The sequence below is a fragment of the Pogoniulus pusillus genome, chromosome Z (genome assembly GCF_015220805.1).
Source record: "Pogoniulus pusillus isolate bPogPus1 chromosome Z, bPogPus1.pri, whole genome shotgun sequence".
Lineage (NCBI taxonomy): Eukaryota > Metazoa > Chordata > Aves > Piciformes > Lybiidae > Pogoniulus > Pogoniulus pusillus.
The window spans coordinates 45,217,480-45,229,814 of record NC_087309.1 but is presented as its reverse complement, the minus strand read 5'-3'; the positions used below and the strand labels follow the sequence as shown (position 1 = coordinate 45,229,814).

At 42.4% G+C, this 12,335-nt stretch overlaps 1 protein-coding gene across 3 annotated transcripts in view; it reads right to left on the bottom strand.

Moving 5' to 3' along the window:
• IPO11 (importin 11) overlaps window positions 1–6,888 on the bottom strand; it is a 110,269-nt gene extending 103,381 nt beyond the window's left edge. Inside the window, exons 1-4 of one of the 3 annotated variants that reach the window (XM_064140011.1) lie at window positions 6,792–6,888; window positions 6,009–6,083; window positions 822–905; window positions 393–536 (exon numbers count right to left, since the gene is read on the bottom strand). In XM_064140011.1, coding sequence (XP_063996081.1) covers window positions 393–530 — 138 coding nt within the window. In that variant the 5' untranslated portion in view covers window positions 531–536; window positions 822–905; window positions 6,009–6,083; window positions 6,792–6,888. The remainder of the gene's footprint in view (window positions 1–392; window positions 537–821; window positions 906–6,008; window positions 6,084–6,791) is intronic. The other 2 variants (XM_064140012.1, XM_064140014.1) reach the window with 2 other exon arrangements.
• Window positions 6,889–12,335: the final 5,447 nt, after the last annotated feature.

Sequence of the window (12,335 nt, the reverse complement as noted above, 5' to 3'; positions counted from 1 at the left end):
GCATCTTTTCCACAACAAAGAAAAGGTGGTTACTTCCTTGGTATTGTCCTGAGTGTCCTGAGCCTTACTGAACAGTAAAAGTCATTCCCTTGACAATGGGAATTTGCCTTTTTCTAGCTACAATTCACAAGCCAACAACAGGATTAGCACTAGAGCACCCTCTTCCACACCACTAGAATTTTTATTTTCTCCTCCACGTGAAAGCCTGGGGAAAGAGTCTGCAGTGATGACAATACCTACCACAGCACAGTGCAAGGTTATCAGTAGCTGGAACATGGTGACTTGAGGCTTCTCTCAGCCAGAGGCTGAGCCATGGTTCAAGTGTATTCTAGAGAATCACATTAAAAAACTACTCAAAGTTTACTTAATCACACTTTTTCACTGTATCTTACCAACAAGACTGAATAGAACCCTGGCTGTGTTTCCCACTGCTTCAGTTGCTCCTCAGCTGGCTTCAGCACTGCAGTATCTTGACTAGTAGCTTGGGTCAAGACTTGCAAAACAATGGTGCTAGCACTATTGAGATCCATGAAAATCTGAGGACATTTAAAAAGAAGGAAAACACTTAAGAAATACAGACAGAAAATAGTGAGAGATATTTTCCATTTTTTACCATCCAAACACCCACACTAATTTTTCCTTAGGTTATATAGAGTGACTATACATTACACCCACTGACAGGCAGTGTCACAGTATTGTGATTAAACTATTCTGCTTTCAGAAACCTCTCAGCAGCAAAAGAAAGCATTAAGTCTATCACTACAAGCACATTTACTACATTTGAGGAACTACAAAAAATACTTTCATTTTCATCTAGTCACCTTTTCTGTGAAGCACAGCAAATCAACAGCAAAATCGCAACTAGTGATGACTTCACCTGTAGGTAGAGTAAATCATAGGGTTGCCTGAAAGAGGCAAACATGCAAAATATTAACATTTTTGTTATTTTCTAAATAGCTTTTCACCAAAAAAGAAAATTACCTATTTCAGATAGCCAAATTCTACAATTCAAATTGACCTAGACATTTCATGTCAATTAAAAGAGGATTGGTTATACTTTTCACAACCAGAGGTCCCAAATTAAACTGATTTTCCCATTGTTAGTATTCCTTCATTACATGTGTAGCACACAAAATGCTAACCAGCTGGACTAAGAATTTCAATTGCCAGTTTCCAATATAAACACATTCTTGTATGCTACAGACAAAACAAAACATTGCTCTCTGGATGACACAGAAAATTTACAGTGACCACAGAAACAGCATTATGATACGTTGAAGAGAAACTGACATAAAAACAACTATGACTTATGACAATTAAAATTGAATTTCTGTCTAAAAAAGTATCTATTTATAACCAATGTAAAATCTCTGTAATGTAAGTACATGAATATTTAACATATTTAAATTTTCTAAATAAACAATTAAGTACAGTTTCTAATGGCCTAGAGGATTTGATTTTGTTTAATGCTAAAGTAAAATAATTATTTTTCAACCTTCAGGAAAAACAAACTGAAATGTGTAACTCTCCACAGTGATTTCAAGAAAACTCAAGAAGTGAAATCTTATTCTTACGGATTTTAAATTTTGTTTTGAGAAAACAACCACCTTACAAAAAATAATAGCAACAACATAAATCTTTCATAGCAGTAGTAGCCCTGCAATTTAAAGAATAAAAATCTATCTAAGAATTCTTAACCTGGTAAGTCTCCAATAATCCTCTACAAAAACAAATTAAAAGTTGAAGGCTCTAAGGGTAAAGAAAGTGTATTTTCAAAACTACGAAGCATTTGTATACATCTCCTGGAACAGTTCTCATCAGACTTACTTACTGAAATTAGTACAATACAGACACAAAAACCATGATGCCTTTTTTTTTCATTTTCTTCTGTCAAAATAATTAGCTGACAGATTTAAAGACAAGAACAAGAAATACTTGCTAAGCTTTTTCTTATTAAACCTTCTCATTCTTGAAAGGGTACATATTTTCATTTAAAAACTGGAGCAGCTATCACTGCTCCAAAAAGCCTAGAAATCTCAACCCAACCATTGTAGGTCAGAATAAAAACTCAATTAACCCAGTGTTCTGTCTCCATCAAAGACTATAGCAGATGCCCAAGTCATGCCAGTCTTCTAGTGGTATTTCTGAATAGCATCTGCCCATCCTCCAGAGAACAGTGAACCAGACATTTTCTAATAAGAGGCAGAAGTTTTAAATTTAATAGCCCTCAAGAGATCTAGCCTTCCCTGAATTTGCACAGCTGCTTTTCAATCTTATGTAAACAGCCCTCAAAACACTGGATAAGGCTGTGAAGTGAAATAACAAAACTGAAGATAAAAACAACAACCTCCCTGAAGATGCGATAACTTACAGATAAAGTCTGCAAATAATGTAAATAAAACATTTAAGGAATGAATATATTTTGCATGATTTGGATGGGAAAAAATAATCGGAAAAGTACTTGATAACATGTATAGCAACTGAAAATGGCAATAATGTTTCACAGCTGAGATTCTGCAAAGTACATTGCAAAGTTTTTATTCTGAACTCATACACAACAGAACAAGAAACTGTCTGCTGCCTTTACATTTAATAAATTCCTCTAACAGTTTCTGCTTTCTTCTAGTTAAGTCACCATTCTTTTTGTTTTTCTTTTATAGCAAATGAAAACAAAACCCACATCTATTTCAAATCAATCTTTACTGCACCAAATTCAAATATGCAGCTTAAGCTAGCTACAAATAAATTAAACTTATACAAAGACTTTCATCACCAAAATACACAATATGGCCCTGTGCTTGTCCCTGCACCTCTTTAATATCCACAGCTGGAGGATGAACCAGGAAAACGCAGATGAGGCTCCCCTATTTCTAAACACCGCTAGACAGGTAAATGTGCTAGGCATAAAAAAGCAGACAGAACAGATGAAAGCAGCTCTTTCACTGTGCAACAGGACTGCTTTTTCAGCAGCATGGCTGCTTATGTCTGCTTAAGGTGTTCATCAAACTGCAATTTTACTAAACACTATAATGACTAGCAGTAGTTCCCTGTCTTTATATTAGGGTGATTACCAGTACTGTAAGACAAGATGAGTACTCAGGTTCAGGAATGTCCCTTCCCAGGGAAATGCAGTGCTATGGTATTAACAAACCCCTTTTGCTCACAGAAATCAATCTGAATAGTACAGGCTGAGAAAAGCTATGATTCTCTTAAATCTTAAAAAAAAAAATAAAACAGTCAATTACTAAGTTCAGATACATTAAAATATTGCATATCTTCAAGATGGCTTCAGCACTCCTGTCAGGTAGAAAACGTTCCAATAAAACTAATTCCTAACTGTAAAACCACAAGCTTCTGATACCTAGTAACTTTCATCATTGTTTCTCTGTCTTATGCAAACTTATAGCAAACCTGCACACTGCAACAAAGCCAACTTAGTAACTGATCCTAAATGACTAAAAAGGAAGAGTGGCTGGGAGAGATGTAAAAATGGGGGATGCACAACAGAAAATCAAGCCAAGAACTCAAGCCCTCTAAGCACACTGTTCCACACACACCAGAAGTAGCTAAGGGAGGAATGAGGAACGCTTAATTTCCCAACAGTGTTAAGCCATTACAGACTCACATCCTAAAGGTCAATTTCCCTCCTGACAAAGCCTCTCTTTACGATTCCTTCTTACCAACAGTATTTCTACCAGGATTTTTTCCTCTGCATGTAGTCTATAAAGATGATTGACTCAATGAGGGCATCAGCTCATGCCTCGTGCTAATGGGATTCTTCAAAAACAGTTCTAATTACTGTTGTGTACAGATGCCTTTGTGAAATCAGTTCTACAGCTGTATTTAAGTAGTTTAAATCCAGATCTCTCAAATCTCAATTTGTTGTGATGCTACCTGCCACCCTCCTTTCCTCTTCACCTTTTTTTTTTTCAACTGATGCATCAGCACCTCTTCAGACCATAATTTACGCAGAGGACATAGATGCTTTTAGATACCCCACAGAACAGCAAAGGGTCATGAACACTGGCTGTAGTCCTGTGAGGCAGAGACAATTTTCACTACTTACAAATCAGATTTGCCATTGCACAGCAAAATGCAGAGAGAGACATGGGTTGGTTACACCACAGATGAGTTAAATCAAAAGGACAAGGATTCTCTCCACAGTCTGTATTGGGTACTTCAGAGATTAACATATTGAACAATTTCTACATAGACTGTATTAGAGATGAAACAGAGGAGGCGAGTATTAAATAGGTACCATCTTTTTGGAATCTCCAAAGCCATAAGGCATGTGTAGAAACACTGGTAGAGTCTGCTAACCTTGTAAGAAACATTTTACTAGAAAGAAGGTAGGTTCTGCACTTCAAGTCACAACAGGATGAATGTCTAAGTTTGATCACCAGGTAAGGTTAGCATTTCCTCTCTTTACTTACTAATCTGAGACTGTCTCATCATGATAAACATCGAGGGATTTCAGCAATGCTGCTGCTCTACTGATGCCTTCTTTTGTGGTTCCTATCCATTGCAACAATAAGTAGGTACCACATGCCAGGTCAAGGACAGAAAAGAAATTATTTCAATGTGTACAATATTGCCAGCTGAAAATCCAACAATAGCTCTATTGCCATGTCAGAATTTCATATAGCAAGGAAAAGCTTCTCTCCAGGATCTCACTCAATATGCACAGAACTGAGACAACAGTATATTCTCAATGGTCACTCTTTCTGGACTTCAAACTACAACTCCTCATGCACATGCAATTTATTCTGTACATCTTTTGTTAAGAATTCAATAAATTATTTTCCACTGTAATATGGCGAAAGAGTGGATTCTGTTCTTCTCTATGAAAACAGGAGGCAAAGTGAACTACTTTAAAAGGAGGCAGTATGCAGCTCTAGTGATGTCTTTACCCAGCAGTATCCACAACTGATTTACAACACTGTATTTAGTTTCATAATCATAGCTCTCCATTTCTCCAGTTCAAGAAAGAACTGCAGAAACTGGAGAGAAGTCAGCACAGCTAAGATGCTCTGTGGTCTAAAATACATTACCTATGTGGAGAGCTTAAGGACTTTTTTAGCAAAATGGAAGCTAAGGGAAGACTTCATAGACACAACCATCTTCCTGATGAAACAGGCTTACAAAGAGGACACAGACTATATAACTTCTACATAATTATAAAGCTAGAAACTGTACCCTTGATTGTTCAAATGAAAACTTAAGACTGTCTTTCCCAGCACATTTGTTTTAAAGAAAACAGAAAAAAAAACCCAAAGTTTCCATTCTGAAAAGCTCCAAGAACCACTTAGAGGTCACCTTCTGAAAAGTTACACCAATGCTAGCATTCCTAGTGATACTGATGACCTATCAGCAATGTTTTTTTAAACATACTGTCATTTTCAGGAACAGCTTGTAGTTATTCTCTCCAGCCTTTTATAAAGTCTCCCATTAGTCTCTTTTCTTGTCTTATAGTACCTCTATCAATCATACTGTATGTCAGTATTTCTACTTAGAAGTAAAACAAAAAAGGCATTATCCTGGATATTCAAGACACTACATAAAATAACAAATGGTCAAATACACTACTGACCACAATTGCTACACTCACTCTTAGGCACTACCAAGATACTTTTTTAAATTATACATGTGAACAAGGCTGTCTATGTAATCAGTCCATTTTAAGTCACAGTAGAGTCAAAAACATAGAAAATTTAGGAAGACAAGTAAGGTGCAGGGAAAAGTTACAGGGTAGTTTTTTTCACCATAGTGCTACTGACAGAAATAGGGCAACAGAGCTTCTACCAATTTATTTTTACAAAAATACAACATTGAAATGAAAACCAAGATCTGGAAAAAAAAAACACAATATACCCCACTTGCAGAAAACACAGAGGATAAAAGAAGAAGATAAAAGTTGGAATCAGTATCAACACTGTATTTAAGGCCATGATCTTGTATTTCACATGTATCATTGTCTTCTAAGTTAACAAACTGAAGAAGTAACTTACCACTGCTGTACTGATCCTGGCTTTTATTTAGGGCAGCATCTAGTTTCCAGGAAAACTTCAGGTATGTTCTTCAACCTGCAGGAAAAAAATAACCACCTCTAATGATGGCAAATACTTGCCCCTTCCCACGAAAAACAATTTATGTCAACAAATCATGTAGTTTAATCCTCCATAACCTTCTGATGTCTCCCTGTCGATTCTACCATGATTGATTATTGTTTCAAGAACAAAACAAGGAACCGGTCCTCAAAAGCAGATAGCAGTTCTCCTCTGACCGAGAAAGCACTTTGCTATTACCGAAACCACAAAAACCTAAGGCTGAGCTGTCTCGTTCTCTGCCGCCGACAGAACCCGCAGAAATCACACACAAATGCCACGGTGCGCTGGCAAGACACAGCACCGGGCAGCGCAGGCAGAGCGGCTGGTGCGGATGACGCAGAGCAGCACCGCCAGCTGCGCTGCAACCCTGAGGCTCCTGCCCCCGGGCGCTGTCTCGCCCTACTCCGGAGCCACCTTCCCCCCCTCTTCGGCCTGCCCTCCCCCCCGCCGGCAAGACGCGACGCTGCGCCGACCCCGGCAGCCTGCCCGGGCCCGGCACCGGCCGCCGCGCGCCGCGCCGCCACCGCGCGCGCCCACCCGCCCGGGACGCCGGCAGAGGCGGGAGGCGGCGCGCCACGCCGGGCGGCAGCTCGCAGCCGCTTCCGGGGCCCAGCGGCGCAGCGCGCAGCGACTGAGGATCCCGGCAGGCAGCGAAGGCGGCTGGGCCCGGCCGGGGCTGCTCACCTTTGGCAGCCGGCACCGCGAAGAGGACCCCGGGCGCGGTACCGCTGCCTCTTCTGAAGCTCGCGCCACGAGACGGGACCAGCTGCAACGGCCAAAGCACCCCGCCCCCGGCGGCGCGTGACCGTGACGTCAGTGGCCGGCGACACGACATAGGAGCGGAGGCTCGAGCGGTGTGGGCGGCGTCATGCGGCGTCAGCTGCTGTGGGATGTCGCAGGCTGTCTGTCGGCGGTGGTTGAGCTGCCCCTCCTCGGACCGCTCCCGAGCGGCCAGGGAGGAGCCCGCCCTGCCACCAGCCGTTCAGCGGCACCCGGGGGCTGAGGCGGACGCTGCTTCTGTAGGACGGAGTTAGGGGAATGTTTAGATGTCCTTCAGATGCCTGTGTGGGAGTCTGGAGTGTGGTAAGTGATGTGCTTCGAACGGTGTGAGAAGTGTCCGGAGATAACAGAATCACAGAACGTTAGAGGTTGGAAGGGACTTCCAGAGATCATCGAGACCAACCCCCCTGCCAAAAGCAGCAGCACCTGCGGTAGCCCACACAGGAATGCATCCAGGAGGGTTTTGCAAGCGTTCAGAGAAGGAAACTTCGCAAGTTCCCTAGGCAGCCTATTCAGTGCTCTGTCACCCTCACTGTAAAGAAATTTCTCCTCGAGTGGAAAAAAAATACAATGTTCAAGTTTGTATCCATTATTGCTGGTCTTATTACTGTGCACCACCAAAAAGAAATTGGCCCCATCCACTTGAAACCCACCTCTCAGATATTTTTATGCATTGATAGATCGCCTACAACCCCAGGTCTCACAGTCTCTCTTCATGGAAGACACTCAGATCTCTTAATCATCCTTGTGGCTCTCCAGTGGACCCTCTCCTGCAACTGCCTGTCTCTCTCGAACTGGGCCAGAGCCCAAAACTGGACACAATACTCCAAGTATGACCTCACCAGGGAACTGCTGGACACACTTTTCTTTATACACCCCTGGATGCCATTGGCCCTCTTTGCCATAAGGGCACATTGCTGCCCCATGCAGAATTTGCTGTCCACTAGGACTCCAAGGTCTTTCTCCACAGAGCTGCTTTCCAGCAGGGTGAATGCTAACTTGTACTGATTCCTGCTGTTACTCTTTCCCAGATGGAGGACCCTGCACTTTTCCTTACTGAACTCCATGTGGTTTGCCTTCATCCAGCACTCCAGCCTGTCCAGATCTCACTGTATGGCAGCACAGTCTGACCAGGGTATCAGCCACCCTCCCCCATTTTGTGTCATCAGCAAATTTATTGAGGGTACACTCAATGCCCTCATCCAGGTTGTTGATATTGAACAAAAATGGACCCAGTTCTGATCCCTGGGGAACAACACTGGCTACAGGCCTCCAACTTGATTCTGTGCCATTGATGACAATTCTCTGAACTCTGTTGTGGAGCCAGTTTTCAATCCAGCTCATGGACCTCCACATCTACTAGAATAAGACAAAACAGTGTGTTTTAGGGTTGGGAGGCTGTGAGAAAGTGAATTGAAGCATGTACAAATCTGTCAATAAATAGCCACTGGTTCAACAGATCAAAGCCACTTGGCCCACCTGTGGCTGTGGACACCTCCTCATAGACTGTTGTGTCAGTTTGTATTTTGTCTCTCTGTATTGAGACCAGCAGGCCCAGAATCAACATACCACGCAATTTGCTCAGGAATAGCCACAGCCTCTGGTGACAGAATGGTGGTAGTGCCTCTGCATCTTTTGCAACCCTGTGGTGCTTACAGCAGTGTATGTCACATTGAACCCGGGGTAACTTCTCTCTCCTGCCAAGTTCAGAGTATACAAGTGGTTCAGAATAGCTGAGGGAAATGTAGACTTCTGACAGAGTTCTGCTTTTGTGTTTTGTGGTTATTCTGAACAGTTACAGCTCTGCAGAGAAAAGTGGCAGTAGAGCTGTACAGTATTTATGTCCATACACAATTTTGTGCCACACATCAGGTGTCTCATGAAAAGTGAGCATTGATCTGCTTAAATGTAGGATGGCTCTGCAGAGAGATCTACCAGCTTGGGCAAGTGTGTCTGGAGAGGTGCACAGCACAAAAGGGCATAAGGTTACTCCACAGCCAGCTGAACACGAGCCAGCAGTTTGGTCTGGTGTCTCAGAAGGCCACCAACATCTGGTCTCAGTATCAGAAATAATGCAGCCATCACAAAGAGGGAAGTGATTCTGCTTCTCTGCTTGGTACAGGTGAGACCACATCTCGAATACCGTGTTCCACAATACAAGAAGAACACTGAGTTGCTGGTGACTTCAGATAAGCGCAACAGGGCTGGTGAAGGGCCTGGACAATACGTTTTGTGAAAGAATGAGATTGTTTAGTCTGCAGAAATAAGAGGCTGATGGGAGACCTTATTGCTCTCTACAGCTACCTGAAAGGAGGTTGTACTGAAGTGCATGTTGGTCAGTTCTCTCAAGTAGCTAGCAATAAGACAAGAGGAGATGGTCTCAGGTTGGACTAGGGGAGGTTCAGATTGGGTATTAGGAATAATTTCTTTACTGGAAGAGTGACCACCAGGCATTGTAACAGGCTGCCTAGGGAAGTCATGGAGTCACCATCCCTGGAGGTGTTCAAATACCTGGTGTAGTAGGTGATTGTAATTGTTTAATAAAGAAACATTTTAATAGAATTGTAATAGGTAATTGTAATTATTCAATAAATAAACATTTTAATAGAATGTTAAGCATGCTTAGCTGCAAACGGCAGTGTATATACAGCTGTTGCAAATCAGGAGATATGCCTAACCTAGAGGTCATGCTATAGATGGTAATGTGCAAAGAATAAGCTAGCTAATTGCTAAGTATTTCAAAGACTAAAACTTTAGGTACATCCTTAATTTTGAGATAAGAGAGAACATGCCACATGTGGGACTCGGACATTAATCAGTCATGTTCCAAGGACTAAGCTTTAATTTTGAGAAGTGGGATTCGGGACATTAACCAGCCAAAGGAAGTCCATATATGGAGACGGGTTAACCAGAGGACACCTGAGGAGGACTGCTTACTTCATCCTCAACGACCACCAGAAGGGAAGGAAGACCCTAACCCAAAAGAAGGAACATGCGCAGAAAGGATGGATTTATGTAATTTGCAGGGTGGAACAACGCAGACAACACAGTATAAATATAGGCTAATTAAGAGACTTGACACGGCAGTTGGCGGAGTGGTGACTCCCCTGTCATCCAGCACTGTAACTTTGCTCATATTCTACTTGCCTAATTGAATAAATTTGTAATCTGGACACTTTGATTTTGAGTTATTCTCAATTTATAACACTGGTACTTCAGGATATTGCTAAACAATAGTTAAAAAATAATAGCTTAAAAATAATAAATATTTTAAACTATTTTGAGCAATTTAAAATAATAAATATTTTAAACAATAGTTTAAAATAATATTTTTTTAATGGTTGTGGTGTTGGGTTGACAGTTAGACTAGCTGATATAATTGTTTTGACTGGAAGAGATCATCCAGTCCAACCTTCAACCTAAGATCACCATGGCTGTTAATTCATGTCCCAACATGTCTTCACATTTGTTGAACTCCTCTGGTGACTCCACCAGCTCCCTGGTCAACCCATTCCAATGCCTGAACACTCTTTCCATAAAGAAATTTTTCCTAATAGCAAATCTAAGCCTCCCCTGATACAATTTTAGGTCATTTCCTCATGTTCTGTCACTTGATCCTAGAGAGAAAAGACTAACCCCCAACTCTCTACAGCCTCCTTTTTGATAGCTATAGAGAGCAATGAGGTGTCCTCTCAGCCTCCTCCTGACTAAACAGTCCCAGTTCCCTCAGTCACTCCTTGTAAAATTTATTCTGTAGACTTTTTGCCATCTTTATTGCTCTTCTCTGGACTATTAAAAATAATTGTCTCTTACCTCTTTCCCCATGCTGTCCTTTCTTTCAGATTGCCATGTGTAGCCACAGTTGCCTGGAGCAGGTTATTCACACCTGGTTATTCACCTCTTTCTCTGTATCACCTCTCACCACCGGAATAGCCCATGCAATCCAGTCTTCATTTAGAGTTAAGTAAGGCACATTTAGCAAGGAAAGCATGATGTTGCTCCATATGGCGTCAGGCCTGTGCACATGCCATGAGAAAAGTGGTGGGGACAGATCTATTTGGGTTCAGGTGCCCAGATGATGCAGAGGCTGAATGAAACTCATGTTTGGAGCTTGCTGCTTCACACTACTTTGGAGGAGCAGTGAGAGTCCATGAAGAGGGACACACTGTTAGGCACCGCTCCAAAGGTGAGGAGAGCACTGGTTGTTCTGTCCTTGTCCGTTCTCACACCTAAGAATGCAGGTCCTGGAATGTGTACAGAGAAGAGCAACAAAGCTGCTGACAGATCTAGAGCACAAGTCTGCTGAGTAGCAGCTGAGGGAAATTGGATTGTTCAGCCTGAAGGAAAGATGGCAGAGGGGAGACTTTTTCACTTACTACAACTACCTGAAAGGAGTTGATGTAACATGGAGGTTAGTCTCCCAAGGAACAAACGTTAAGAGAAGAGGAAATAGCCTCAGGTTGTGCTTAGTGAGGTTTAGGTTGGACATTAGGAAAAATCAGGAACAATCTCTTCTCCAAAGGGGGTATAAAACTTTGGAACAGACTGGCCAGGGAAGTGGTGGCATCACCATCACCAGAGGGACTGAAAGCTGTGTAGGTATAGTGCCAAGGGATGTGGTTTAGTGGCAACCAGACACTTCTGGATTAACAGTTGGACTTGATCTTAAAGGTCTCTTTTGACCAAAATGACTCTGTTTCTGTAATTCTAATATTGCCACATTTTGGTGCTCTGCCCAAAACCAGAGGCACCTGGACAGGCTGGAAGGGTGAGCTGAGAACAATGTCATGAGGTTTAATATGGCAAAGTGCAAGGTCCTGCACCTAGGTTGGGGCAATCTTCAATAGCAATACAGGCTTGAGGACAATGAAATTGAGAGCAGCCTGATGAAAAAGGACATGAGGGTACTGATGGACAAAAATCATATAATGGCTTAGTTTGGAAGGAACTTTAAAGATCATCTGCTCCAACCTTCCCTCTATGGGCAGGGACACCTCCTAACTAGACTCAACTGCACAAGACCTCATCCAGCCTAGCCCTGAACACCCCTAGGGAGAAGGTATCCACAGGCTCCCTGGGCAACCTATTCCAGAGTCCCACCACTCTTATAGTGAAGTAACTTCTTCCTAAAATCCAGTCTAAACCTATTATAGAATCATAGAATCAACCAGGTTGGAAGAGACCTCCATGATCATCCAGTCCAACCTAGCACCCAGCCCTAGCCAGTCAACTAGACCATGGCACTAAGTGCCTCATCCAGGCTTTTTTGAACACCTCCAGGGATGGTGCCTCCACCACCTCCCTGGGCAGCCCATTCCAATGGCAAATCACTCTCTCTGTGAAGAACTTCCTCCTAACATCCAGCCTGTACTTCCCCCTGGCACAACTTGAGACTGTGTCCCCTTGTTCTATTGCTGGTTGCCTGGGAGAAGAGACCAACCCCCACCT